The sequence below is a fragment of the Falco biarmicus genome, chromosome 3 (genome assembly GCF_023638135.1).
Source record: "Falco biarmicus isolate bFalBia1 chromosome 3, bFalBia1.pri, whole genome shotgun sequence".
Classification (NCBI taxonomy): domain Eukaryota; kingdom Metazoa; phylum Chordata; class Aves; order Falconiformes; family Falconidae; genus Falco; species Falco biarmicus.
In genome coordinates, this window is record NC_079290.1 from 116,305,621 (window position 1) to 116,332,947 (window position 27,327).

General features: G+C 53.6%; 3 protein-coding genes across 3 annotated transcripts; all 3 read right to left on the reverse strand.

Annotated features, from left to right (window-relative positions):
* Nucleotides 1–387: 387 nt before the first annotated feature.
* Nucleotides 388–7,332, reverse strand: LYPLA2 (lysophospholipase 2). The gene is given in 11 exon segments (XM_056331653.1): nt 388–664; nt 921–977; nt 979–1,098; nt 1,529–1,630; nt 1,807–1,880; nt 2,158–2,228; nt 2,426–2,473; nt 3,299–3,364; nt 4,049–4,080; nt 4,880–4,985; nt 7,294–7,332. Coding segments are annotated over 10 exon segments (699 nt in total). The 5' UTR covers nt 4,958–4,985; nt 7,294–7,332; the 3' UTR covers nt 388–613.
* A 390-nt stretch (nt 7,333–7,722) lies between these two features.
* PITHD1 (PITH domain containing 1) lies at nt 7,723–10,904 on the reverse strand. The gene is made up of 6 exons (XM_056331654.1): nt 10,674–10,904; nt 10,428–10,471; nt 10,190–10,267; nt 8,998–9,102; nt 8,356–8,464; nt 7,723–8,140 (listed from the first exon to the last, which is right to left on the reverse strand). Exons 1-6 carry the CDS (start codon nt 10,854–10,856, stop codon nt 8,039–8,041), a joined length of 621 nt encoding a protein of 206 aa, XP_056187629.1. The 5' UTR covers nt 10,857–10,904; the 3' UTR covers nt 7,723–8,038.
* Nucleotides 10,905–11,430: 526 nt separating this feature from the next.
* Nucleotides 11,431–27,325, reverse strand: ELOA (elongin A). Its single transcript, XM_056331603.1, has 11 exons — nt 27,035–27,325; nt 21,844–21,900; nt 21,117–21,235; nt 19,018–20,236; nt 17,591–17,705; nt 17,064–17,219; nt 16,520–16,617; nt 16,057–16,237; nt 15,403–15,514; nt 14,950–15,101; nt 11,431–14,362 (listed from the first exon to the last, which is right to left on the reverse strand). The coding sequence occupies exons 1-11, from the start codon at nt 27,311–27,313 to the stop codon at nt 14,301–14,303; spliced, it is 2,550 nt and encodes an 849-aa protein (XP_056187578.1). The 5' UTR covers nt 27,314–27,325; the 3' UTR covers nt 11,431–14,300.
* Between the last annotated feature and the right edge of the window lie 2 nt (nt 27,326–27,327).

Consider the following 27,327-nt stretch of genomic DNA (forward strand, 5'->3'; position numbering starts at 1 on the left):
CAGAGCCTCTCCCCTGGGCCGTGAGGTGTTTGCAGGAGAGTCCCGGGTTCCTGAGCTCTGACCGAAAACCCGTGAGTCGCCTGAGCGGAGGCCGAGAGCAGCCGCGGAGAGGACAGGCCGAGGGCAGAGGGCGGCTCTGGGCCACGGAAGGCTCCAGAGGTTGCCCCAGCCCTGCCATGTGCCCACACCACTCCTCCCGCCGCACAGGGGCACGTCCCACCCCCTCTAATACTGTCACAAAAGAAAAAAACCAAACCCAAGAGAAACAGGTCACCCGCACCACGCCAGACCCACACCCCGCGGTGCCTGGATGGGGAGTTGAGGGGGTGGTGACCCCCACAGAAACCGCTCGGAGCAAGAGGAGGAGAGAAAAGGCCACTCGAAGACTCGCCTTAGACAGCTCCAATCTCAGCTCCGAGAGCAGCAGGGAGAGACGGGGCACCCCCAGCCGGAGAGGACGCGGTGCGAGGAGATGGGGAGAGGCGGGGGCCGGGGTGCGGCAGGAGGTGCAGTGGGGTGCCATGGCTTCCGTTTGCAGCGGACAGGTCACGGGGGAAAGATCGGCGGCTGCGACCTCGGCATCCTTCCCTGCGACAGTCTCGATTGGCTCCGCTTAGATCCGGGGCAGCAGCTTCTCGATGAACTCCTTCACCGCCATCATCTCCTGCAGACAGCACCGAGCCCGTCACGCCGTGCCCTGCCCCAGGCGCAGGGGGACGGGGGCTGCGCAGCCTCCCCAGAGGGAATCGGGGAACAAACACATCCCGCGTGTTCTGCACTCGGCCACTTCCCCGCCCTGCCTGACGCACCGTGCCGGGGTCAGGCCCAAAGGGGAGACCGGCCCCCCCGACAGTCCCGGCCCCCCGACGGTCCCGGCCCCCCGACGGTCACGGCCCCTCTCCCCACCACGAGGCACTGACCTGAGGACAGGAACTGTGCATCACACCGGGGTAGGTTTTGAACTGGACCTTGGTGGGGGGTGACGACAGATTTCAGCTTCTCAGCAGTGAGAGCCCCGAAGCGGACGGGGATCATGGGGTCCATTTCCCCATGGCACTGCAGGATGGCGATGTCCTTGTTCACACCGTTATTCGCCGCCTGCAGCGAGGAAGGAATTGCTCAGGGGTGCCCAGGAGAGGGGATGCCCAGCGGGGAATGGGGCAGGTGCTTAATTTGTGTGCCCAGCACACGCCACCTGGCAGCTCCCCTCCTCAGGAGGGCTGTGGGACAGCTGCTCACACCAAACACCTCCTCCCACGCTGCCACCAGGACCGAGCTGCTGCCCGGGGGGCGCGAGGAGGCCGGGGGAGCAGCACAGCCGGCAGGTGCCCCCACCAGATGGGGGGCAGAGCCCTGATCTCTGCTGTGCCCTCCCCAGGCGCCAGGAGCAGGGAGGTGGGATCAAGCCCCTGCCACAGACACCTTGTGGCCCCAGCAGCCCCAGGCTCACTGCAGCGAACTCCGGATGGGAAAATCCCCGTCCTGTCATCGACCCTCCCAGCGGACACGCGGGCGCAGCACAGGGTACCTGCGGGAAGGCCTTGTGCAGCGGGAGCCAGCAGCTGAGCGCCACGATGCCGGCCAGCTGGTGCTGGCAGGTGAGAGCCGTGTACAGCGACAGGGCGCCGCCCTGCAGCAGGCGAGGAAGGTCAGTTAGTGCTGGGGGGGAACCCACAGTCCTGGGGCACCCACCGCCCACCCACCTCCCTGCATGGATGCTCCCTTGGAGCGGGTGGGTCTGCAGAAGGTGAAGAGGGGTCCCAACCCTCAGTCTGCTCCACCTCAGCCCCCCGCAGCCCAGCTCACCTGTGAGAAGCCCCCTAGGATGATGCGGTTGGGTGGGATCCCGTTCTTCATCTCATGCTCGATAATCGCTTTAACTGGAAGAAGACAGAGAAATGGGTCAGTAGAGCGGGGGGACGCTGCAGGGCATCACCCGATGCCTGGGGGTGCACACAGGACACTCAGCACGTCCGGCAGAAGCAGGTGCCCGAGGTCCCATGGCCTGAACACACTTGGCTTCAGCCAGGGAGAAGGCGGGCTGGGGTCACAGGAGAGCAGAAAGGAAGGAGAGGTGGCAGGAAGGCATCGGCTTCTGTCCCAGTGCGGGAGAGGCATCCAAGAGCGCAGTGCTTCCCCCTCCCCAAAGCTTCTTACTGTTTTCTGCAGCTTTCTTGATCCCAGCTTCATCCTCAGGTGCATCTGGAGTCAACCCCATCAGGTCAAACCTGGGAGAAGAAGCAGGGTCAGCCCCAAACCCCTCCCAGCACCCAGGGTGTGGGGAGGTGGGAGCTGCGTGAGCTCTGCCCTTCCCCTGACTCCTATGGGGCAATGGATTTTGGCTCTTCAGTCCCTCCATCCCTCTCGTGCCCCAAAATACACCCCCAAAAGGGTCCCACGCACCCCTGCCACCCACAACACTGACCAGGAGGGCATAACCATCTTCATGTTGAGGGTCACCGGGATCCGAGGCCTGCGGAGAAAACAGTTTGGGTGTTTTAGTTCAACTGCAAGAGAAGTCAGTCCAAGATGAGGGGAGCGGGGTGACAGGCCCTCCTGCCCACAGCTGCAGGACACCACTCCCAAGGGACAGCAACAGATGAGTGCCACCAGACCCAGCCCAGGGGCTGCAAGGTGACCCCAGGGATCATCCACAAGCCCCTAGCAGATCCCAACTGAGCTGGTAGCTCCAGGGCGTTGCCAAGCAGCCCGGCTGGGGAGGAGAGCTCCTGAGTCCCTCTCCCATTTGCTGCTGCAGAACCAGGAGACGCTGACAGAGCAGCTGCCTCTGCTGCCGAGATGGGACACCGGGAAGCTGAGGCCCTGCTGCCAGGGATGCTGCTGCGGCAGAGCTCTCCCAGCCTGGCGAGTGCCCCCCTGCACGGGCTGCTGCTGGCACTGGGGACACATCAGGGAGTGTTTCCTTCCCTTTCTGCTGAGCTCCCTCCTGCCTGACCAGGGGGACAGGGAAGGAGCTCAGTCCTTTTGGCTTTCACTGCAGCCATCGGGGCGAGGCGGAGCACAGGAGCGGGGAGAAAACAGCCCGAGAGCTGCAGCTCCTGTGCTGATCAGCTCTGTGGGGAACCACTCTGCCTGCAGGCAGAAAATGCCAGGGCTGGAGCCCTGCACAAACCGGCCACAGCAGGACAGGAAGCCTCACTGCACAGCCCCGTGGGTAGGTCAGCGCACGGGCCACTGTCTGCCTCCCCAAACAGTCCTGGCAGTGGGCACCTGCATGACAGCCCCCCCTGCCCCCCACCCCCCCTAAGGCCCTTCCCAAAGCAAGGACAGCACTTACGCGTGAGGGCAAATGTATTTCACGTAGGGGAGGCGGATGGAGGAGAGAGCATCAGCCCAGCTGTGCCTGGGGAGAGAGAGAGGAGAGGAGGGAGTTGAAGGCTTGCCTTAGCATTCTGGAGGATGCTGGTGAAGGTGAGGGATTTCCCCCAAGGACAGGTTTTCTCCAAGGCTGCTGACCTCCCGCCTGTGCCCTGACGTTATTTTACCAGCTCCTGCCCACCCTGGCAGCCTGAATCCCAACGTGAACAGATCTCCTTTGCAGCAGGGCAAAGGCAGCACACAAAGCCCCACAGCTGGAGGCAGAGGAGCTGCCATCAGCAGGGGAGGAGGGAGAGAACCTGCTGTGCAGGGAGAAATGTCTTGTTACTGCTGTATCTCACGCTGTCCTCTAAGGTGGCCTTGCACGTTAGAGAGCTGCACTCGCATAGACACAACCCGACTCCCAGCTCTCCTAGGACTGCAAAAACCGCAGTGCTTATCTGCTTGCCTTAAAGAAAGCAGAAAACCAAACCCGCAGGGGGCGGGGGGGCTGCCAGGATCATAAATATTCAAGTGCAGACAGCTGCTGGCCAGCGATTCCCTGCCAGGGTGGCGCAGGCACGGCTATCGGACCCAGCCCAAAACCCCAGACAAATCTCAGAGCTGCCCCCGGGGAAAGCAGCACCAGCACCTGCAACACACTGCCAGCCCCAGGTCTGCGTTCAGCAAACCAGGCGTCGCAGTCAGAGCCAGCTCCAGGAATACTCACCCCGTGTCTCCAAGGCCATGTAAAAAAATGACCTGTTAAATGAAGCAGAAAAACAAAAAGAATTAGCTGGTGCAACAGCCGGTGGCCTAGGAGAGAGGCAGGGCTGGGCTGGCGTGGAAGCAGCAAAAGGCCACTTAGTCACTAACTAGGAGAGACTCAAAGAGGCAGAAATTAGCCGATGCCAATGACACGGCTCTGCAGCTTTGAGCATGACGGATGAGTGGAACAGGCGTATCGTTGCCATCACGCCACAAAGCCTGCTGTCACGGCCAGGTCTGTGGGCGTTGTCAGCCCCTTGGCTGCCCAGCATAGCAAAGGGCCAAGGATTGTCCCACCAGGCTACACGGCACCACGCTGAGCAGAGGCTGAGCTTGCCAAGGACTCACAAAACCCAGCCCTACAGGCTTTTCATCTAAGGCTAGAGCAAGCCCTAAGCAATGGGGAGCAGAGGGAAGGCAGCCTGCTGGGCCCCAGGGAAGGACAGAGGATTTTCTTTGGGGGATTTGCTTTAAAAAACTTAAATAGCCAAATCAGATCCAACTCCCACTGGCCTCCCGGGAGGTCAAACGGAGCTGTGAGGCTGTGCCCATGCTTCCGCACCGGACCACGCACCAGCAACAAACAGCCTAGCCCAAAGGACGGTTACTTTTCCCCGGCAAGATCAGACCTTGCTGGCCCTGCGTCCCCTTTGATGGACCAAGATGTACATCTGAGGAGCTGAGGATTACGGGCTCAGCTCACGGCTCCTCTGAACCCCGCAGAAGCAGCTACTTATCTTCGAGACTGCTAAAAGGGAAGAAGCAGGTGAGGCAGGAGGGGTCCGGCCCTTACCGCGGCAGTCTCCCGCTCTGCCCCTGAGACAGTCACTGCGTCAGCGAGGAGGGGGACAGACATGTTGTTACCACACATACACTGAGAGGGACTCAGACACTGGCACCTGCGGGACAGAGGGACAAAGGTAAGGCAGGAAAATAAACTCCTCTTCCCCTCCGGCAACTATTTGCTCCAGAGGGACCAGCTATATGGGGAAAAGTTAAAAAAGCACATGAAGGCCTTGATGTTTAAGCCTTTGGGATAGTCCCACGCCTGGCAGCGCCGGAGAGCCAGGAAGCAGCAAACGATTCCCACGTCACAGCACCAAACGCGTGTGAGTGGGGATGCGAGCGCGGGGTGTTGGAGGCGTTAAAATTAGCCCTGTTATACCTCAAAGCCAAAGTTATTTCTGTGACGGTAACAACGTGGGCAGAGGGCGGCCGGGCAGCGCGCAGCCTCAGCATCCCTGCCCGGCTGCCAGCGGAGCCGGGGAGAAGCCTGACCCACATCTGCTCTGACGGGGAAGCAGGAAGCGCCAGCCCTCAGCACGCAGCAGCGCAGGCTTTACAGCGCTAATAAAAGGTTCAGCCCTCTTTTATGGAGCTGTTTAGGGATAAACCGGAGCATTCAGGTGCTGGCCTGAGACCCAGCCCCACGCTGCCTCCCAGAGCCTGCGCCCCCCCCAGCAACAGCATCCTTGTCCCTCCCCGTTGGTCGGTCAGCCAGGGCCACCACTGCTGTCTCTACCGCAACGGTCTCCTGCCAGCATGATGGGCTGATTGTCACCTCTCGGATCCCAGTCACCTGTGGGGCGGGCGGCTCCGGCAGAGCTACCACCACCTTCAGACGTGACAGTCAATGGTGTTCGCTTCCAGTCCAGCACAAATCACTAAAACTACCGCTCCTCACGTGACAGGCACTAACCCCCCCTTACTGCCCAAGATTAATTAGATCAGAGCATGTTTACAGCGCTGCCATCATGTCCAGGAATAAGATCAGCCTCCCTGCTGCTGCTGGGAGCAAGATCAGCCCGTGTGGTCTGCTCGAGCCTTCACATCTCACAGCAAGCACCATCCCCAGAGGGTTTTGGGTGGCACAGGACCACCCGAAGCCTCCCCACCTCCCGGTACCCCAGCAGACAGCCTTACCCAACAGAAACAGCCGCCTCCTTTACCAGCCTGGGCCAAGACCTGCCCGACTTGTTTCACCAACTGTTCGTCAGCTGTTTCCCCGACTCACAAAAAAACACCGGGAACAACAAGCTCCTCGGGTCTGGCGAACCTCACACACACAGCCCACGTGCTTGTGTGTACTCCAGGGTCAAAACAACCAGCCAGGAAAAACAGCACCTGCCAAAAATCCTGGCAAGAGGAGCCATAAATAAAAGCATCTTCCATGACAGATGGAGATGCTGAAATGTGCTGAGCAGACACAGACTCACATCTTTGCCTTATTCACAGAGGCCTCAGGGAAAGGAGGGGGTTTGAGGGTCAAGCCTGCCCGAAGCACCCCACGGGCTGCCCCTTGGAGACACCCGAGATTTCCCGGGGGGGGAGGTTCTGCCCCACTCCTGGGGTATCTACAGGAGGGTCCCACGGCCGCCCCCACAAAACCAGCTCAAGCAGAGGCAGGCCTAAGGGGCCAAAACATAACAGGGCAAGGATAAAGCCCCCAGCACGGGTCAGCGCCTGCAGAAAAGCACACACACACTCTAAAAAAGAAGAGAAACTCTTGTCTAATTTGGGCTGTTGCAGCAGCAGCCCCAGAGCTATCGCACCCCACACCTACGAGCGATGCCAGTGGGAAACCCACGGCCTGGCCCCGGGGTTACGCCTCGGTGCTGCCGTTGCGTTCCCCATCAGGAGGGTGGCAAGTCGCTAATTGTTGTTTATTAACGTGCCCCGGCCTCTCCCGCTCCCGCAGGCCCGCCCCGGCCGGAGGGGACCCGGGAGGGAAAGGCAAGAGGAGGCTGCAGAAATCCCGCGTGGAAAGGGACGGCCGGGAGGGGCCGTGGGGGCCCCGAGCCCCACGCACGGCTTGGCCGCCCCTGCGAGCTTCCCGGCTGGAACGGGGGCGCCGGTTTTCTGTGGGAAATGGGGCTGGGGGGGGGGAGGGGGGTGCCCTAAAGGCTGGGAGTGCGGAGGGCTCGCACCGACCCCCGGGAGGAGGGGGGCTTTGCGTGGAGCGGCCCCGTTACCGGCGGCGTGCTCCCCCGCCGCCCCGAGCACGAGGCCGCAGGGCGCCGGGGCCCACCCGGGACCCACCGGCCGGGACCCACCCGGGCCCCAGAACCGCACCGGGGCGGGGAACGGAGCCCCGCGCTGCACCAGCCGGCGATCGATCCCGCTCCCCCCGTTAAACGCCCCAGCGAGGGGGCTCTCCCGCCCGCCCCGGCCTCCCGCCGCCTCCCCGGCCCGCAGCCCCCCCCGCACCTCTCCCGCGGGCCCAGCGCGCTCCTCCCGGCTCCCCGACGCGCTCCCACCGGAACTTCCGGCCGCCGGGTCGCGCGCGGGTCAGCGCGACGGAAGTGACGCGCCGCCCGGCCCCCGGGGCAGCCATCTTGGCAGCGGCCTCCGCGCCGCGCTGGGGCCCCGCGGCCGGGGCGGGGAAAGCCTGGCGCCTGCCGGGGGATTGGCTGCGGCTACGGGAGGCCCCGGGGCCCCGCCGTTACCGCAGCGGCCGGGCTCCCTTCCCGTCCCTGCTGCCGGGGAGGCACCGAGCGCCGCCCCCTCCCCACCGCACGAGCGCGGCCCGCAGCCATCCCCCTCAGCCCCGCACCCGCCAGGGACAGGAAGCGCCACACAGGGGCTGTGACCCACATTCAGGGACAGGGATCTGGGTGACCAGGCCACAGCCGCAGCTCTGCACCTCTGCGTGTGTTTTATTGGCAGTCAGAGAAGTTAACGAGAGCAGACACGAGCTTGCCACTGCCTAAAGACCAAGTGTCCCGCTACCAGAGCGGATCCGCTGCCTTCTGCAGGACCCAACGCATCGCTGCCCTCGGCAGCCACCTCCATACAGGCATTGCACACACGGCGCCCAGCTTTCCAAGGCAAAGACCAAAACGTAAAGCCGATCCAACACTCTTCAGTGCTTCAGGAAGCCGTTTCTGTCCGAGTCAGCCCATCACATCCGCACACTTGTACCACAGCCTTCGGGAGATTCCCAACAGCACTGTTAGGAGATGAAGTGAGTCTGTGGGGTGATTTGTTCCAACTTGTGATCAGCTGGGTTTGCTGATGCTTCGTAATTGCAGATGGTGACTTCGTGGCGATGAGCCTGAATTAAAATCAAACGTGTTAGTCCAGAGGGGAGCAGAATTCAAGTCCCTCCTAAAACACCCGACTGACATGAACTGCGCAGCTTCCCGTCTTACATCGCAGACCCCCCACACACTACGATTTCTTCCTCACCACCAGAACTCAAATTAAGCTATGATTCAAAGCCCTTTTTACACTATTATCACAGTCTTGCTCATCTCTGCTCTCACCTACCTCTGTCCACTCCCCTTTCAGGCCTATATAAAAAATCTTGGTTGTCTCCGCTCCAAAGTTCTTCGGAAAGTGGATGGAGAGGTGGTAAACATTAGAGAAACGGGCAATTCTGAAAGAAAACAGAGTTTTCTGAGAGAAAACAAACTGGAGCTGTGCATACGGGCTGCTGCCACTCCGCTGCGTTGCCACCTCCTCTCCGCACGGTGCCATGGCCCTGCACCATATGTAGCTCCTACCCTAACCTGCGTCAGACTCGGGAGCAAACGATTGAGGGTGCACGAGAGGCAGCTTCCCTCACACTTGGCAGTGAGTGGGCAAGCAGCAAGCTGTCACCAGGCCCAGGAGCACGGGACATGAACCAGGATGATTCTGCACCCTGAGAAGTCCTGGGTCACAGACACTGGCACCCCCGTGGCTCTAGGGAGGAGGTGGTCAGACCAGAGCTCTCACCTGACAAGGGCACGACAGAGCTGGGGCTGGGAAGGCAAATTCTACTGCAGGCAGCTTTGGGAAGGCAGCAAGGGAAGGAACCGCCCTCTGCTAACAATTTGGCAGCATGACGGCAGGCTGGATAAAGCGCAGCTCCTGTGCACAGAACGAGCAGCCCCCCCAACCCCTCAGGCACGTGGGTCCCCCTCTTACTTGGTGGGGTACTCCAGCTCGCCCATCGGATCCCGGTTTAGGCTGAATGTCTGCTCTGGTTCCCTGGCTGTGTCATCAAATGACATGTGAGGAATATTCCTGAACCTGGGAAGAGAGGGAGGAAATCCAGGAAGTTATTAATGTACAGGTCAGCTAATTGGTTTCCTCCCCATCCATTAGCACTACCCGGATTCTTCTGAATAAGGAACTGCATTTGCTTTGTCTTCTGAGGGAGAAAATACCAATGCCACCACAAAGCATCATTACACTTCAGAACACCCAACATCCTGAAGAAATTAACAAGGAAGACTGAGGAACAAAGCTGGGGAGATACAGATCTCAGCCCGCTTGGATACATGAAGAAACCTAGACACTGCAGACCAAAGGAAAACAGGGGAACAGCTGTCCCAGCAGAAAGCTGGGTACCAGATCATTACAGCAGGTAGTTACAGCCACAGCCAAATTCAGCACCAGCACTTTTGCTCAGCAGGACAAAGGAGCAGCACAGCCAACAACAGGGCCAGGCGTCTGCTGTTCCCATGTGCAAGGTGAGCCCTGACAGTGCATCACATCCACATTTGTGGAACACAGAGGACAATGTTGCCTTGATAAAGGTATATTTTTTTCCCTCCACAAGCAAGAACTGCAGAGTACTCAATGTTCCTTCATTTAAAAAAAAGCAAAAGGCAGTATTAAGAAGGATATCTCTCTGTTCAGGAGCTAAGAGAGGCCACATGGCTCAGTACAGCAGGTTTGCTGCCAAAAGCCTTACAGACCTCACCTGGCTGCAGGACATTCTGTCACTTATGCCCCTCTTTCCCACTCCTCAGGGCTCCCCTCCAAAGCATAACCCCTCCCAGCCTATCGATCCTTCTGTAGCCCACTAAGCCAGCGGCAGTTCAGTTTCTTCACAATGCACAGCCAGTGTCTCAACCAAACCTAATTAAAACCAGCGCCCCTTTTCTCTAGAGAAAAAGCAAGTAGCCACACTCATCCCTGTACAAGTGAGTTTCTTTTTCCTCCTGGTGCCCTGGAATGACGGAGGTGCTGCAGAGTAACATTGTTTGCTCCCACACTGCGTGCCCTTGGTGGGTGCTTGGGCACCCAACAGCATGAGAATCGCTGATTTCATTAGCTACGAGTCAATCAGTTCAGTTTAGGCTCCAACAAAGTTGATGTTCCTTTTACTTACAGTCTCATCTCTGCTGGATGTGTACCATCATCTTCACCCATCACAATTACTCCTTTTAATTTCACGTTGCCTGTAAACCTGCCGAGAGATACAGAAACGGCTTTTTCATCTCGGTTCTCTCCAGATCAGCCCTGGTTACAGGCACACAGACCTGCCTTGTTCCCGGGCATGTAAAGGCGAGGAACGGGCCCCGCCAGCAGCTGAAATGATGCCAAAGGGGCTCAGGGCAAGGACTTACGGGATGTTAAACAGAAGCTCCTCATCATCGTCGCTTTCTACGAACTGAGGAGAGAGAGAGGCGCAGGTCAGGGCCAGCCCCGGCCGCGCAGGTACGCGGGTGTCGCAGCGGGTGCGGGGAGCACACAGGGACCGGTGGAGCGGATAACCTCGGGGAGGCTGGGTGCAAGGCGGGACCCACAGCACCCGCTCACCCCCCCCGCCCTCCCTCCCCCCGCCGCCCGGTTCTGCCCCGGCCCGGCCCCACCTGGGCGCGGTTGCCGCGCTCCTCCCAGGCGCGGAAGACGAGGGCGCCGCTGCCCTCGCGGCGCTCGTTGAGGCACTGCAGCCGCTGCCGGTCGATGCGGAGGTAGAGGCCCCAGGCCGCGCCCCGCTCCCCGCCGGCCGCCGCCTCCCCGCAGCAGCAGCAGCGACCGTGACCGTGCGCCATGGCTACGCCGCGCCGCGCCCACCGCGCCTGCGCGCTACCGCAGCCCCGCCCACCGCGCTTCCTAGTACGTCTCGCAATCCTACCCACCGCCCCGGAGCCCCGCCCACCGCATCCTGTAGCCCCGCCCCTCCCCACTGTCTCTCGCAGTTCTGCCCACCATCCGTCCCATTACGACGACGCCCCGCCCACCGCCCCGAAGCCCCGCCCACCGCCCGTGCTCAGCCTAGCGCGGCCCCCGGCGACCCGCGCCCTGGCCAGCGGCTTGTCCCGGGGACGGGGGGGGGGGATGGTCGGCCCCAGCCCGGCCTCGGACGGCGCCCGGCGGGATCTGGGGTCCGCCGGTAGTGCCAGCCGCTGGAGGGAGAGCGGAGCTGCTTTCCAGCAGCGCCAAGAGCTCCGGCAGGTTTACAGCTGGGGCTTGTCCCAGTCTGAAACGGGCGGGGAAGGGGAGCGGCACCTCCCCGCCCCACCGCTGGGGCAGCCGAGCGGGAGCCCTTCCAGAGGCCACAGCGACCTGGTTTTGCACAGTGCCTATTTAACTTTCATTGCTCAGAGACATAAAAGAACAAGCAAACATGATCCAGTGTTTGGCTTTTATTGAGACATGATTTTCCTCTTTTCATATAACTTATCTAATTAAAATATTCATCTTAGTTGCCACAAAAAAATGAACATAGAAAATTGTATATACACAGTTAGGGACCAAAATACAAATGCAAGTCAAAGTCACACCCCCTCCTGCCCACATTACTCATCCCACCACCAGCAGGGCGACGAAGGGGGAAGAGGCAGCTCTGCTCAGTTCCTTCGTGTGTAGTGTAGCACAGAAAAATTGCACAAGTGTAACACCCCAGGCACCGAGAGACTGGGAACGAAGCAAGCACTTTTACCCTAGACTTTGCTTAGTTTGTGTCTCACCTCTTCCCTCTGCAGGGTTTTAGCATCGGAGCAAAAGGGAGGGGAGAGCGGCTGGCATTGGTCCCAGTGCCAGTGGGGTCCACTCAGCACCCAACAGAGTCAATTCAGACATATCTGATCCCCTCTGTACCCCCCTCCCTGCAATTCACCTAAGCTAAAATACAGACACAGTCGGCAAAGCCTAGAGCAAAGAGGCTGCTCTGAGAGGGAAGGTACATCACCCCCGTAACAGCAACGCTTTGGGCAATACCCACATCTGAGTAGTTAGCTGGAGTATTAATAAAGTGGCAGTTTAGCAGTGCCCAAGACTGTTCTCGGGCCTCAGCCAGATCCTTTGTTCCAGGTTCCATTGGGGCCTGAACATGATGCCAGACTCCACTTCCCTCCCCTCTGCCCCTACCCCAAGTACAGAGGAGAAATAAATGGTAGCACAACAGTCAGCAGAAGATAATATATTGTTATCTAATTAAAAATACAGCAAAATTAAATACAGCAAAAATGCAAGAGTAAGGAGCCATTATTTTACAGCACAACACACACTGAAATGCTGCACAGTAACATTAAAGCATCTGGGACTGTAACAAACTTACAGCACATGAGAGTCTGAGAACATTTTTCCAAGACCTTCAAAATAAGAACAGACCAAATAAACAAGAAACAACGTGTTCAGAATGGTTTGAAAGAAAGAAAGAAAGGAGAAAAAGAAAGAAACAAACAAACCATCAGAAACCAGAAGCATACAGGGATCTTTTTCTAGAGCCCACCAGGGAGGACTCTTCACAGCAGGGTTTTCCCCGGTCAGCGCGCACAGACAACTCCAGCGGTTTGGGATTTGGCAGCCACAGAAAGCCAGCAGCAGAGCTTCTCACAAGCTGCCAACAACAACAGCATCCACTACCAGCACCTTTTCCACTTAGCAAAGCCCTAGGGCAGCAAATATGGCTTGGAACAGGAGAATCTCTCCCCTTTCTGATCCGGTTGGACCTCTGAGCCCTAACAGAGAGGCTGGCTCCCTCGCCACATGACCTGGCTCTATCCAACTCCAGCCTCTGCTTGCACCCCCTCTGCGTAAGTTCGCTTTTGAGGCAGATGTAACCCACAAGCAGAAACGCTCATGACAGTAAGACTTCACATTTAATAGCCAGTGCCTAGTTGTGTCTGGCTCCCTGCTCTCTGCTGCAGCCTTGAGTCCACCTGAAATAACAGACCACGCAGCACTGGGGCTTCCCAACCTCCCCAGAGGAGCTGTGCTCCAGGGCACTTCCACAGCTTCCACCAGCCCCTGGGTCTGCCAGGTCACAGTGCACAGCTTTTCCTTCCAGAGCTCCAGTTCCTCAGACACCAAAGTACAACCGACCTTTTTGAACTCCTGCTACAAATTATGCACACATTAAAACCAAATCACATTCCATTATTCACTTCCCTCCAAGCCCAGTCAAGTAGTTTCAGGTTCAAAGACTAAAATCCATTTTTCAAAGAGGGGGCAAAGCAAAACATACAGGGAAAAGACAGGATTTAAGCACCAGCTTCTAAGTTGGAAATAAATCCTTCCCAGTTCCACACAGAAAACATGATAAAAGTATTCCTTCTTTCCACTAAAAGAGGCAAACCAATGCCTTCATTGATATTTAAAAACTGTTTTCAAATCCAGAGTCAGTCTCCCATGTCTCAAAAAAAAAAAAAAAGTTAAAATCTGACTTGGTGCACAGTAAAATCTGTCCCTAAAACCCTCGTAGCTTTATTCCCAGTAGCCAGCAGAAGACAACAGCAGCAGAGAAAAAGTCCCCAATGGCTCTTGGCATCCCTGCACAACAACATAAGCATCTGTACAAGATCTACAGTAACAGCAGAAGAGAAGGTCAAGAGCTAAGATTTTATTAACATACATGAGTAGGGAGTAAAGCCTCAGGACCAGATGCACTTGCCAAAGGATCGACGAGCAATGGGCCACCAGTCCTGCCCATCCCAGAGGGTCCAGGCAGGACTTTGGGCCCAACAGGTACCAGATCACAAGGAAAGACTCCCGTGACACCCAGTGTCCACTCAGATGGATTCCTGCCAGCTAAGGTCACAGAGAGGCTGGCCCTTGTACTGGATTGGGAGGGGGGAGACTACTGGGAGAGACATAAATAATACCAGTGGGATAGAGGGGCAAAATATTAATTAAAACCATTTTATAATTTATTAAGAGGTTAAATAGTAAATAGTCTCTGGATCTTCCACTCTCAGCAGGTGCCAAGACTTCACATTTTCTTGTGTCGGGAGATTCTGTACATCCTTCTTTTGACGGATGACAAAGCCAGAAACAGGATGTTAAGGGCAGGGGTAAAAAGAGGGGGGGCTTGACACTGAGAAAGGGACCAGAACAAAAGATAAAATACTGTGCTGTCATCTTGTGCAGATCGAAGCTTCTCCCAGCAGCTGCAGCCTCCAAAGAGTTCAAAGAAAAGGGCTTTTTGGGTACCTTCTCCCCCTTCAGTGCCACTCCCCCCATGGGAAGAAAAGTCCCAGATCTGCACTGCAAACTTATCTCCGAGAGAATCTGTTTTTGAAAGCTTTGATAGTCTTTGCCATCATGGGTGCAATTTCTGCAACAGAGAAAGAAAAAAGAAAAAAAAAACCCAAACAAATCAAACAAAGAAACCCTACACGTTACAAACAACAGCAGACACAGACTACCAGAGTAGAGAGCAATTCAAAGCTGCAGCCCTGGCAAAGCAGGGGTAAATGTGTGTTCATGGCCTATTTTATTTTCAGGTCACAGTCCAAGGAGAGCCCACTCAGCTTTCTGCACTGCAAGAACACAGATCTCTGGTTAAACCTCTCCCTGCTTTCTTCCCAAGGGAGCTGTGCTATAATTTCATTGTTCCAAACAGCTGGACAGAGACAGGAGGATACCAGGAAGGAAAAGGCAGGGTTTCTGCCTCACTGATGCCATTAGGACAGGCTGACACAGTCAGCACTGAGCAGGCAGGTGGATCAGATGTTTCCCTACGCTTTTATCTTGTGCAAGAAGTTTGAGCAGACTTTACCATCCTCTCCTTAGCGAGAGAGGCCACCAATACCACCCCTCCTGCATAGCCTGGATTTCTCTTACAGCAGAAGCAGCAGATTCATGCATTTATAGAGGAGGAGCTCTAGAAGATCACATAGATGTTCTGCAGTTTGTACTTACTCTTCACTGGTGGTTTCCTGGGGTCATAGGAGGAGAAGGTGCTAGCTGAAGATGGAACAGAATGAGCACTGCTGGTGCTGGGCCCATCATAGGACTGCTCCTCACTCACACGAGCGTGGCTTTTGCTAGATGTGTACAGGACTGGTTTTATTCTGAAACAGAGATTGGGACAGACATTTCAGTAAAGGAGTCACTGTGGTTTGATGCAATTCTTCAGACTCAAGCCACATCTGTTCACAGCAGCATGGCAGATACCACATGGAACCAGCAGTGACCAGAATCTCCATATTCCCCAGCAAGAAAGAAGCTATTACAGTCACAAGTTTCACTGTAAAAGGACCTCCCGGACACACAGTATCCTTTCCTGCCAGGATGCAGAGCTGCAGGGGGAAGCTGGTAGGAGCCCACAGGAAAAGAGACCCTGAACAGCAAGCACTACTGAGGAACACTCACTTGGTCTTCTCTGGCAGAAGAGGTCCTCCAGTTCCAAACTTCTCTTGTCTCCTTCGTACATCCCGAGGGGGCTTTGCTGCAGAGTTCACAAACGCCATTTTGGCCACTCTACCTGTAAGAGGCCAGAAGGAATCATTGCTTAGATCCAACTTAATGTAAAGGAGGCTCCTCAGTGCCTGTCTTGATTGCAGCAAGCTCCAGTCACCTCTCCCCAATCCATCCATTCCGAAGCTCTGGTGACAGCCTCCTCCCTGACATCTGAACAACCTGCAGTCACAACACGGGCTGTGAGAAATCAGACTGATCAGGTCAGTAGTTCTCAGGTTCACCAGAAGAGCAGGAATGCATCCTCTCACTCTGGTTTTCTTCAACCCCAGCATGAAGCTGCCGCTCTAGATCAGAAAGGAGGTGCCTCTGCAGCCCTGCGTGCTCTTGGTGTGAAATATTGCTCTGCCCAGTCTGCATCAACAACACACAGATGAAATAGAGAGCCTGCTAAGCCATTAAGCAAAGGCCACCACATAAAGAACAGTGCTATGCAACTCCTGTATCAGACTAGTTTTAAACCAGTCATTCTAAAAGACCTTCCTCACACAAAGACATCCCCTAGGCAGTATTCCGAGACCCATCTCTGATCACTCAGTCCTACTTCACCTTTGGGTTTGTTGGCATGAGCTGAGCCGATGTTCCGCGCTAACATGAGCAGCCGCTGCTCTCGCGCATCGTGAAGTCGAAGGTACATCTCCCGCCAGGACTCAAACTCTTCTGGCTTCTCATTCTTGAAGTCTCGGAGACAGTGATTGTGCCACAGTTGATCCGTATCCTCAATGAGGACCTGAAGCAAACCTACATGTAAGCTGGGATCCCTCCAGACACCTTCACTGCCCTTTCCCTCAGCACCAGCTAGTGGCAGTGTCACCAGAATATCACAAGAGGGCAAGACAGCTCAAAGGCCAACTTGCAGCAGGAGGTGGGTAGGTGGCAAATCCAGGAACTCAGGACTAGCAAAAGCCACCTCTTGTTATAAAAAGCATTATTCTTTACTGTCTTCCTAGGGCGGATGGGGACGGAACATCATTCCCACGTCACCACCCCTGCCCCATGCCAAGGCACTCACATGATTACATTCCTCAATGCGGTACAGTTGCTCCGGGGTGCATCTCTCCAATACTGGCTCCAGCACTGAGAAGGGGACACCACCCACTTCATAGATTGCTAGAGAGAAGCAAGATGCACAGAGCATTTATCCTACTCCTTCCTCGCCAAGGAAAGGGCTTGACACCTTGAAATGCAGTGGAAAAAACTGCAGTGCTGCATGACACTACACAATATGAAGGGAAGGAAGAAGAAATCATAGTTGCAATAGCTCTAGTAAGCCATCAGGCACCAGTATTTCCAAGTTAAGAGGTGCCTGCACAAGGCTCTCTTTGCCACTATTTCCAGTGCTTTAGCACTGCCTCAAAACATGTTGGGTGCTGATTTCTGCAACACCTGAGCTTTCAGTGAGACCTATTCCATGTGGGTTAGCTTGCCCTGTGACAAGGGGCAACTGTTCACAAGCTCCAAGACAGATGCTGCTAGGATATATACCAAAAAAGTCACCAAGATTTCAGTACACCTGCACGGCAACAAGACCAGGACAGGTGAGGAAAGGTACTTACAGTCAATGTTGTTACTGAGGACTCTGATACATTGCTGATACAGAGACATCATCTTTGGGAGGTAGGCAGTTTTAGAGCCTGAATACACCTGCATCTTTGAATTCAAACGGCGGCCTGTAAAACCTGCTTCACTCTCTTCAATTGGCGAGGACAGTGCTGTAAAGTGAACGACTTGGAGTAAGAAAGGAACAGAAAAAAAAGAGCCCACCCTGATGAATGGCACAAAAGACACAAATTGGAGTCACCCAGAAACAATCTAAAGGGCTAAGTCTTCGCTAAGAGACCCACAACCTAGTTCAAGAAGGGCAAGTCCAAAGCCCAAGCCTCAGGAAGGGTCAGCAAAGGATCTTCCTCATTTCTTTCTATCTAGAGCACACGGGAAAGCTACCTTTTTCTAAAACCTAGGCTCCAGGCATCAGAGGCAGGACACCAGACCCCAACAGAAAGATCTGAACCCAGCCAGCATCCGCTCCCTCCCACAAACAAAGGCTGCAACCCATTTTTTCCTCTTTTCCTGCCCAACATACCTTTCCTTTTTGTCTGGGTGCAGGTAATGGACTCCACTGAAGGAAGAGGGCGGTAATTGGCCTGGATCGGGGGCAGTGGGATGTCTGGTAACGTCGGTACCACATCTAAAATTATCTGGAAGAAGAGGATGTACACACAAGTAAGCCAAAGCACAAGAGAATGTTACTTAGTACCAGCACACAAAGAGCACCGAACTGTATTTTGTTTGATATTTTGAGTATGTCACTTAATGCCGATCAGCTTGCACCAAGAAATAGCCTCAGGGGGAGGCTGCACTTCTGCCACATTACTGTGGCTCCGCCTAGGCTGTCAATACAAAGCAGCCAAGATTTGGGATCTGAATCATCAGTGCCCTCCAGTAAGGGCCATCCACATCTTTAACTGACCAGGTTCAGTGCTGAAGGCCTCTGGCAAGGACCAAAGTCAGATTAACAGTGAAAAAAAACCAGAAGAGAAAGCTGGCAGAAACATTTCCTTGATCTCAAAACACTCATTTACCTGTTCTCTTCTCCTCTTCCCCACCTCCTGCAAAAATCTCTGCAGTGGTGGTGGAGAGGAAAGCCTCACAAACTGAAGGAAATCTAAAACTTTAATATGAGGCATTTATTAGAATGAATGGCAAAGCAGGATTTTAAAATGCTGCTAAGATTATAAAAGACACTTTTTTGAAGAGCAAAGTGTTTCAAAGTTGAGTAAAAAGATCAAGCAGTAACGGTTTTATGCATTAGTCCCTACTTATATACAAAACTGTGGCACCCATGTGGCTATTACTATGTACAGAAATATTGCTCATTTTTCAAGTTTTCATGAAGGAAGATCTGTCTTCTAGAAGCTGCATTGTAACACCAGTTCTCCCATTTCTCCCCCATTTCTGGAGACCAAAAGTTATAGACAACAGAACTGTAGTACCAACACAGGCAAAAAAGGTCCATTTGAGAGAAGCATAAATACTTGAGAGGAGAAGCATGGGAACCTTGCTAGCAGGTGGAGATGCACCACGTATTAGGCTGGATTCTAAGTTGACTCACAACTAAAAGATATTCTGCATCTTAACAAGTGTATTACGTCCAATTTGCTTTCATACAAGTATTTAGCTGAAGGTGTTGTCTTTTACTCTCCCCATTTTTGAATCAACAGGGGTTTGCCTATCGCATTTCTGTTTTCCCCCTCCCTCTTCATCCACTTTTCCAGCAGAGTTCCACTCTAACAGCACAAAGCAATGCCTCCAGCGTATGGAATACACGGTGTCTCCCAGCAGGAACCAGGAGTCACAGACCTGGATACCAATGAGACACCACAAGCACACCCTGATGCAGAACACAGCCCAGCACCTCCAAGGGGAAAACTAACAAGCCCCAGATGGCAGAGGACCGACAGCAGCTGATCCCACCTTCTTTGTTCACTTTCAGATCCTTCAAAACCTTACCCTCTTTGGTTTAGGAGACTCTGGTAGTTTCTTCTCTGCCTTTTTCTCACTTGTTCGCTTGTGACTTGGACTTTTCCGACTCGTGCTTGAGCTGTTGCTACTGGGTTTGGATCCATTCTGTTTGCTGTGCCCTCGGTCTTTCTCCCCAGCTGATACAGAGGGTTTGACTGCTTTCTTTTTCTTTTTCTGGGGCTGGTCATAGCTGAGATATGACTCAAAGGACATTGTAGGTTGTTCAAATTCATCCTCCACTTCCCCCTCCCCAAAATTTGAGGAAAAGCCCATCGATTTTTTGTCCACATCTGAGACTTTGCGCTTCCCCTCCGAAGACTTTAAGCTCCCAGAAATCCCCTTTTCTTTGATCCTATTTGACGAGTCACTCTCAGCTTTCCGTTTCTCCCGGTCTGTGTTAGGGGTCTCCAGGGTCACCTTGGGCTTTTCCGATTTGCCTTTTTCAGAGTCCCGATGTTTTTGCTTCTTAACATGGTTGTCCAAAGACGGCTCTTCCAAGTGCGGCATTGTGTGCAACTTCTCCTTTTTGGAGGTGCCACCTTCTCGGTTCTTCTCCTTCTTGGTACCATCGGACATCTTCTGCTTCTCCTTGCTGCCCCCTGCCATGGGGGCTTCTCGGAGCTGCTCTTTACAAGAGGTCTTGTGCAATCTTTCTGGGCTGAAGGCAGAGGTCCTGTCCTCCACTCTGCCATCAAGTCGCTGCTTCTTGTGAGAAGACTTGTGCTCTTTGCTTCGACTCGTGTTCCCTTTGTCATAAAACTCACCAGGGTTCCTCTCCTGGCCTGCTCCCAGCTTCTCCTGAAAGCTGTGGCCTTTACTGGCTTTCCGATGAAATACTGTTGGTTCCTCCTGCTCCTCAGAGGCATAAGGGTCTGTGTACATATCCTGAGGGCTCTCACTTGGCTCAGGTGACACAGCTTGTCCACAGTCTGAGTACTCCTGATCTGAAGAGAGCACTGGGGAAGATCTGCCCCAACCCTTCCCCTCGTGGCTGCTATAGCCATAAGTCTCATGGGCTCTCTCAGGCCTAGGATACCTTTTAGACTTCTTTTCCCTATGATCTGGGCTATAGGGCTGGCTGCAAGATGGCTGGAAGGGTTCTGAATACTCCTGGTCAGGTTCCTCATCCTCTCTGAGGGATGGTTCTTGATGTCTTTTGCTTGCACTGCTCCTCTCGTAGTCACGGTCTTCAGAATCCAGGTTGTTTCTGAAGTGATAAGAAAACAAAATAGTTAAGATTTAAACTTCACAATATGAATGAAAAGAGCAACTCCCCATGGACAGAAACCTCTCCTACAGAAGACTAAGGTTGTATTTTGTAGTTTTGTAGCAAAAATATCACTAATTCCTTCAGACACAGCAACATTCAGGGATTTAGAAACTGCAGTTCTAGCGCAGGAATTAATTAAGCATTTTTATTAGGACTAGAGACTTCACAGTTCATTGGGAAGCGGAGACAGATGCTGACAGAGACTTCTCCATGCCTATACACTCCTGGCTGCACGGTGCCTATGGGTAACGTGTCCCCCAGTTCGCCAATTAAGCAGGCAGGGGTACGACAGCCATTGAAATGATCACGAATAACTGGGTCTTTATCACCCACATGTAAAGGATCTCACTGCTGCATTCAACACAGCTTTGTTACTGCAACGTGCCTGCTAGCGTTAACTTTCAGTCTCCATAGGATTTTTGCAGATACAGGCCTTCTTTCAAAGCGAGCCATTTCCTTTACTCAGGCCTAGAACTTCCTTTTAGCATCATAAAATGGGAAGCGAGCAGATTGCATCTCTTGCTTTATTAAGGGCACTTTCCTGGCATCTACTGTTAATCTCTTCATCAAACTGCAAATTCTTGAAAATTGGCCCCTACTTGCACGCAGAACTGCAGCCGTCAGCAACCCAGTGCTCTGTGGCTAGCAAAGGCAGGAAGTTTATGCCAAAACAAGGCAAAACCCCCACGCAGAGTTAGCACCTTCGTCTTGCACATTTTTCAAGGCCCTTTGTTTCCTTGGTCAGGGAAGTTTATAATCTCCACTGCAAAAATGTAACAAAGCTTATTCACCAAGTTAACCAAGCAGGTTCACTTACCTGTCTGCCTCTTGGGACACAGGCACTAGCTTCTTCCACCTGGCTACGAGGTTCTTTGCAAAGTCTCCTACAAGCTCGTGTTTCCGTAAACTGTTCACAGTCTTCCCAACACCCGTCTCCTTCATGAGAGAGCCAAGACATGAATTCATCTTAGCAAAACAGTCAGCATTCTCACCTCTGCTAAACTTCCTACAAAGTGAATAAAGTTAACCCACTACCTATTGCGGCCAAGTAGAAATAAACTTCCTTGATCTAACAGCAAAGATATCACATAGATTATGTTTTCACCAGACATTTTATCATTTGCTACAGTTCTGTAAATCAAAGAAGACTTAACTCTACCTTAGTCAAACACTGATTATTCGTATTCATAAATCAAATCAGTAGTTACGATGACCGTTGGCAAGTTTAAAGACAGAAGTCACTAATAATTACAAGAATTAGCACTTCCGAATTTCATGTTGATTTGGTTATCATTAGGAACTACTCCAACTTTCATATCCCCGTCAAGCGTTAAGCTTTCAGAAGAACTGAAGAAGACAAACTGTCCTCCACCGCTTCACGCTTGCTCTGACACGCTCCTTCCCCATGCCTGGAATCTTTAGAACTTCACAACAATCACGCCTGTGACACCAGGTGGCCGAGGAACGCAGCATTTGTGGTGGCAAACAGTTATCCCGGGACTTGACAGACATGACCGAAGTGTGAGAGATTTCACAGCTCTTACCACGAGAATGTCAACTGTGATGGGCAACTCAGACAGTCTCTTCAGACTTTTCAGCAGCTGCAGAGACAAGAAGAAAAGCGTTCAGACTTGTCATGCTGAACCACATACTGTGATTGGAAAGGAAGAAAATTCAGCACTGCACGAGAGCTTGTTAGAAAGATCCAAGTGGCAGACAGCTGCTACCTTGCTCCAAATCAAGCTCCTGAGAAGCTGAATGCAAGGGCCAACCATAAAGAAATTATTGTCTCTCTGATTACACGGACCCACCTGAGAATCTTAAAACACATTCAAATTATTAATGCTTTCTTCACACAGGACTGCAACGGAATTTTAGGTTAAAGCACCAGGAACAGACACACTCAACTCTGTGCACAGTAAGTGGAATAAAGGACTCGGAAGCTTGTGACTCTCCCTTGTTGAGAAGGGGAGGCGGGAGGAAGTTGTTTCCTTTGAAGATTTGCAAACTAGACACTGACAGAAGATTTCTAGATGCTCTTAAAGATCTAAGAGGAACCCGGATCTCCTCTGCAGACCCTCCACTGGGCCAGCGCCGCTGACAAGCTCTCTCCTCTCATCTACAGTTGGTGCTAAAAAGGCAAGTGACCCCTTCCACAACCACTGCCTCTCACCCCACTCTTTTCCCTTCACCATACACCAGTGAAAAAAGATGGTTTCCTCCACACGGGGGGCCCCCCAGCACGTGCAGCTGTTCCGTGGGCTAGGGAGGGAAGAGGAGCCCTCTCCCACGTGCACCCCAGCGAGGGGCGGCAGGTGAAGGGGACGTACCTCTGCCACCAAACCTCTGGTTTGGGCCATCACTTCCCCAAGATGTCTAGGGACTTTTCAGTTACAGTACATGGCAACACACATCTGACAGCACCGCTGCCCCTCACATTATTTCCTGCAGCTCAGCTATAGCCACAGAGCAGCCTCATCAGCATTCCCATTATTATAGCCCCTATACAGCCCAGGCTTTGTTCAGCGCTGCTGTGCTATATGCCATACAAAGGGCTGTCCCTGATCCAGAAGATCTCTTTAAAGCACCGTGCTCACGTTCAAATTCGCACTGCGGGCCTATCACCCCCACTTCCACTGTGCAAGGATCAGAGAGGTTTAGAGGTTTCCTTCCTTTTGAAAGAAATCAGTTCTTTTAACCTATTTGAAGAGTGCTATTACTTTCAGAAAGAAAATACTCCTCGACAGAGATAAGGGTTCACCTGGCTGAAGCGGAACCAGATGACAGTTTCTGTTCACCAGAAACCACTCTGTTCTATTTAGGACTTAATTACCATGACCAAAGGTTTAGGTTTTCTTATTTCAGAAGGGTGAAACACCGATAACAACTGTTTCAGCACTACCGAGTTGGGATGCTGAGGGGGATGCAACAGTTCTAGCCGCACTGTAACCACAGCTAACAGGGTCTTCCAGCCCTCTGTCCCTGCAATTCCAGACTCGTGGTAGCACAGTCTCCCCTGGGACTCACAAGATCTGTGGCAGGTACCGTGCTCCACCACCTACCTCAACTGATGGGAAAAAGAAAAAACAAAAAAACAAAGCAGCCAGTTGAGCTAAAAATCCCAATGTTCTTTGAGTTTTCCAGAATCACTCTTACTTTGCCAGCACTGCTGCTCAACAAGCCCACTGGCAATCGAAGCCATCAGACCAGAAGCAGCAGAGGCAGAGCCACAGCCCACCTCTGCTGCCTCCCCTCAAACTGCCACCGCAAGGGCTGCCACAGCTCGCGCAGCGAGATCCCTCCAAGAAAGCCAAAATCCTTCTGGCATCAGAAACACAGGGTAGAGTGTGTGCAAAGACCCTCTTTGGAAGGGGGCAGGAAGGGAAGGGAAGAAGGATAGACTGTGTACTCAATTAAAAAAAGAAAGAAAAAAAAAAGAAAGATGGGGCAATATTAAAAGCATCTCTGTAAGCTGATTACCTTCCTAGAGAGGTTGTTTCAGAGCTTACAAAATCCTACTATGAGAGTAAGAACCAAGGGAAAACTTGTTACAGTATCCTTAAAGCCTCCCAATTATTTTCTAGCTACATCCCACCACAGCATCTTCCACTGCTCTTCAGTTATTTGTCACTTTCAGGGCTGAATTCCAAAAAGATAAGCACTATTCTCAACGGGGCTTATTTCTGGATTTTGTATAGCCAGGGGAAGTGTGGTTTGAGCCCAGGAGACCCACATGTTTGATCCAGAACACATCTCATGGGCAACTGGATTATTCCACACCCACTGCAGTCAATGGCTGGAAATCTCCACACACCTTAGAAAAAAGCAAGAGCTGGCTTTCTGAGAGGCCACCACTGTACACATACCTTCGTCCAAGTGTCACATTACCAAGCTTTTACACCTGCACATCCATTAAAAAATAACAGAGTTTGAGTTCAGCACAACTCCCAGCCAAGTAATAAAAATCTCAAAATGACACTGTCAGGAAACAAGGCATTTTTGTTACCTGTGTCAGCAGTAATGCACTTATCTGACAAGCTAAGATATCAAAACCTGTTTTTAATGACGCTGCCCAAGTGGCATGCAGCCTGGCAATATCCGAGTAGGTATACATTTGGGAGCTGTGTGAACATGGAAAAAACCTCACTTTGCCTGCAGCCACTGCAGACCACAGATCCACGTGCATGAGATGCACCAAGTGAGACAACTCTGTTGCAGGGAGGCTTAACAACTTGTACTAATCTGTACTTCCTACGGAAACAAGCTGACGGACTACATCCCACTGCCTTCAGCTAAAATCAGCCAAGCAGACTCAAATCTGGCAGCTCGACTCAGAGTTAACTGAGATCCTACGAGTCCTACAAGAAAAAGGCGACCAGGTACAAGACAGAAAACACAAGGCTTATATCTTGCTAGGCACCAGATGAAATACATACCACAAATCTCTTCTAAAACCCCCCAGCGTAGGATACAGTTTCAGTTAATCAGCTGCAAGACACAAACCATAGAAACTTCACTCAGTTCCAGCTCCAAGAAAGTTTTAACATGGGTTCATTGTTTTATTTTTATAAAAGAAATCAGCCAGATCGTTACAACGCTAGGGACAAACGCTGATATCAGATTACTACACCACAGCTTGGCCTCTTCCTCTCCATGAGGACGCTCTCCTGTTCATGTTTCCTTTACTCTCTTTCTTCCCTCAATCTTGCAGCAGAGCTTGTACCTTCTCTGCTGGACAAAAAAAGACCCTTTCCAAATCATTACAGCAGTTTCCAAAGTTTCACTCACACAGTTCTGTGCCAGCATACCAATTTTCACCCAAACCCAATATTAATACTTAACTTTCAGCAAGACAATATAGTTGTACACTATTTTGGGCAAATACTATTCTTTCACATAACTCATAAAATATTTCAAGAGGACAAGGCAAGAAAACCAAAGGCTGGAAATGGTGTAACATGTGGGTAGAAGCCACGGGTACCCTGGATTCTTCCTGATGATAGAGTAAAGCTGCAGCTGCTACAGAACTGTAGTAGAAACTGTTAACTTCTGACACAGGAAGGTGCTCAGAAGATACACAATGTATCAAGACAACGCAATGTTAACTAAATTGAAGCCTAGAAACACTAATACTTCCAAGGCAGTATCAGAAATAAGAAGAGTACAGGTCACAGGACCTTTCTGCCTGGGAAGGAAAAAGGTTTTAAAGTCAGCATCCTGCTAGTAACAGCTTGCAACTGCTTATTGCCTCTCCCTCGCCTTTCAAAACTGCACAGGATCAACAGAAAGAAACAACAGCACAAGGTTACTGGAGAAAGAGTCAGCCTGTGCAAATAGTGCCTGAAGACTTACGATGCCCAAGAAACACAGACAAGCAGTCGTTGCCCCAGCTGACACAAGGGTCAGGAAACAGGAGCACCAGCTCTCTGTACACACGCTGAGCCAATATCTGAATGCTTGCACATGCTCTCAGCACCACAGCGCCCAAGGACCCCCTGGAACTGACTCCTCAACGGTCTCTCAGCTCCACTTGGGGCCCCACCAGTTAAACTCTGTGCTGGTCTTGGCTGAGAGGGTGAGGAAAGGAACCAGACCCTCCCACCGCTCTGCCCCCAGCTAGGCTGCGGCTGGGCACAGCAGCCTCCATTTCAAAGGGACAGCACCTGACACTTCAGCATCCATCCTTCTTCAGGGGACGTCTTGGAAAATGAGCTGTTCTGCAGGCACGTGCCCAAGTTAAGCAAAGTTTGCCAGGTGCAGAGTGACCGCACAGCCCTGACAGCTGCCTCTTTCACCCGAATTAACTGAAACACGAACTGAACACCTGCAAATAGTCACCAGAGATGCTCCTCCTTTAAAATATGACATAAAGCATGGTATAAAGGCATGCACTGGGCCCAACTGAGCTCAACCATCATTCCACATTTCAGTCAAATAAAACATCTCAGAACACTGATATACCCAGCAGGAGAGTTGCTGTCAGCGGCAGACGCAGCCCAATGTCACCGAAAAGATTCGAGCAGAAGCCCAGACCAGGGTGGCACGCACGGGGCAGCCGCTCCACGACAGCTGCGGCGGGCAGCAGCTCTTGGCAGCAGACACGTTTGCTCGTGGAGATGGGTGAGAGGCATCAAGCAACATCCCCACGCTCAGAGGGGGTACCCACGCTGGGGCAGCGTTAACGCTCAGCACCTTCTTACCCCGAGCCCAGCTCCACGGTGGTCCCGGTGGTGGCCCTGGCCCTCCCCAGCCCCACGGCAGGGCTGCACCTCCCTGTCACCTCCCGCCCCGCGCACGCCGGGCACAGCGGCTCCTCCACCATTTACACGTCACCAGGGCAAGACTCTTCCGGCAAGTTCTCCGGTGCCCGCCGGCCTGCCCCTCAAACCGCACCCCAGGGCCTGCCACGGGGGGACCCCACGCACGGGCCCCCGCAGGCCGCAGCGGGCCTCCCGCGGGGCCTGCCAGCCCAGCCCGTCAGCGGGCCGGGGGCTCCACCGGGGGCGACCGCCGGGCTCGCTCCTCTGGGAGGCAGTGGGCCGCCCGCCTCGCCCCACGGACCGCGGCCGGGCACGAAACTTCGTGGTGGTGGAGGAGGGAGCCCGGCGGACGGCAGGCCCGGCCGCGTTCCCCGTGCCCCCCCGCGCGGCGGCCCGGGCCCTCCCGACCCCCGGTCCCACCACACCGCCCCCGCCGAGGAGGGGGAAGCCCCGCCCGCGCCGCCGTCCCCGTCACCTTCTTGGGCTCCGAGCTGCCCGCCAGCCGCGACTGCAGCTTGCCCACAACTTCCAGCACCGACTCCGCCATTTTTACTGCTGGAGAGGCCGCGGCGGCGGAAGCGGCTTCACCACCCGCTGGCCACACGGCGTTTCTCCACCGTGGCCGCCATCTTGGCTGCGGGCAGGAAACGGAAGTGGCGCAAACGCTGCCCCGGCCGGCGGCCACCATGGCGGGTACGGGCAGAGCCCGGCTGGCGCCATTTTGGGGCCTGGCAGCAGCGGCGGGCAGCGCCATCTTGAGTGCTGGCA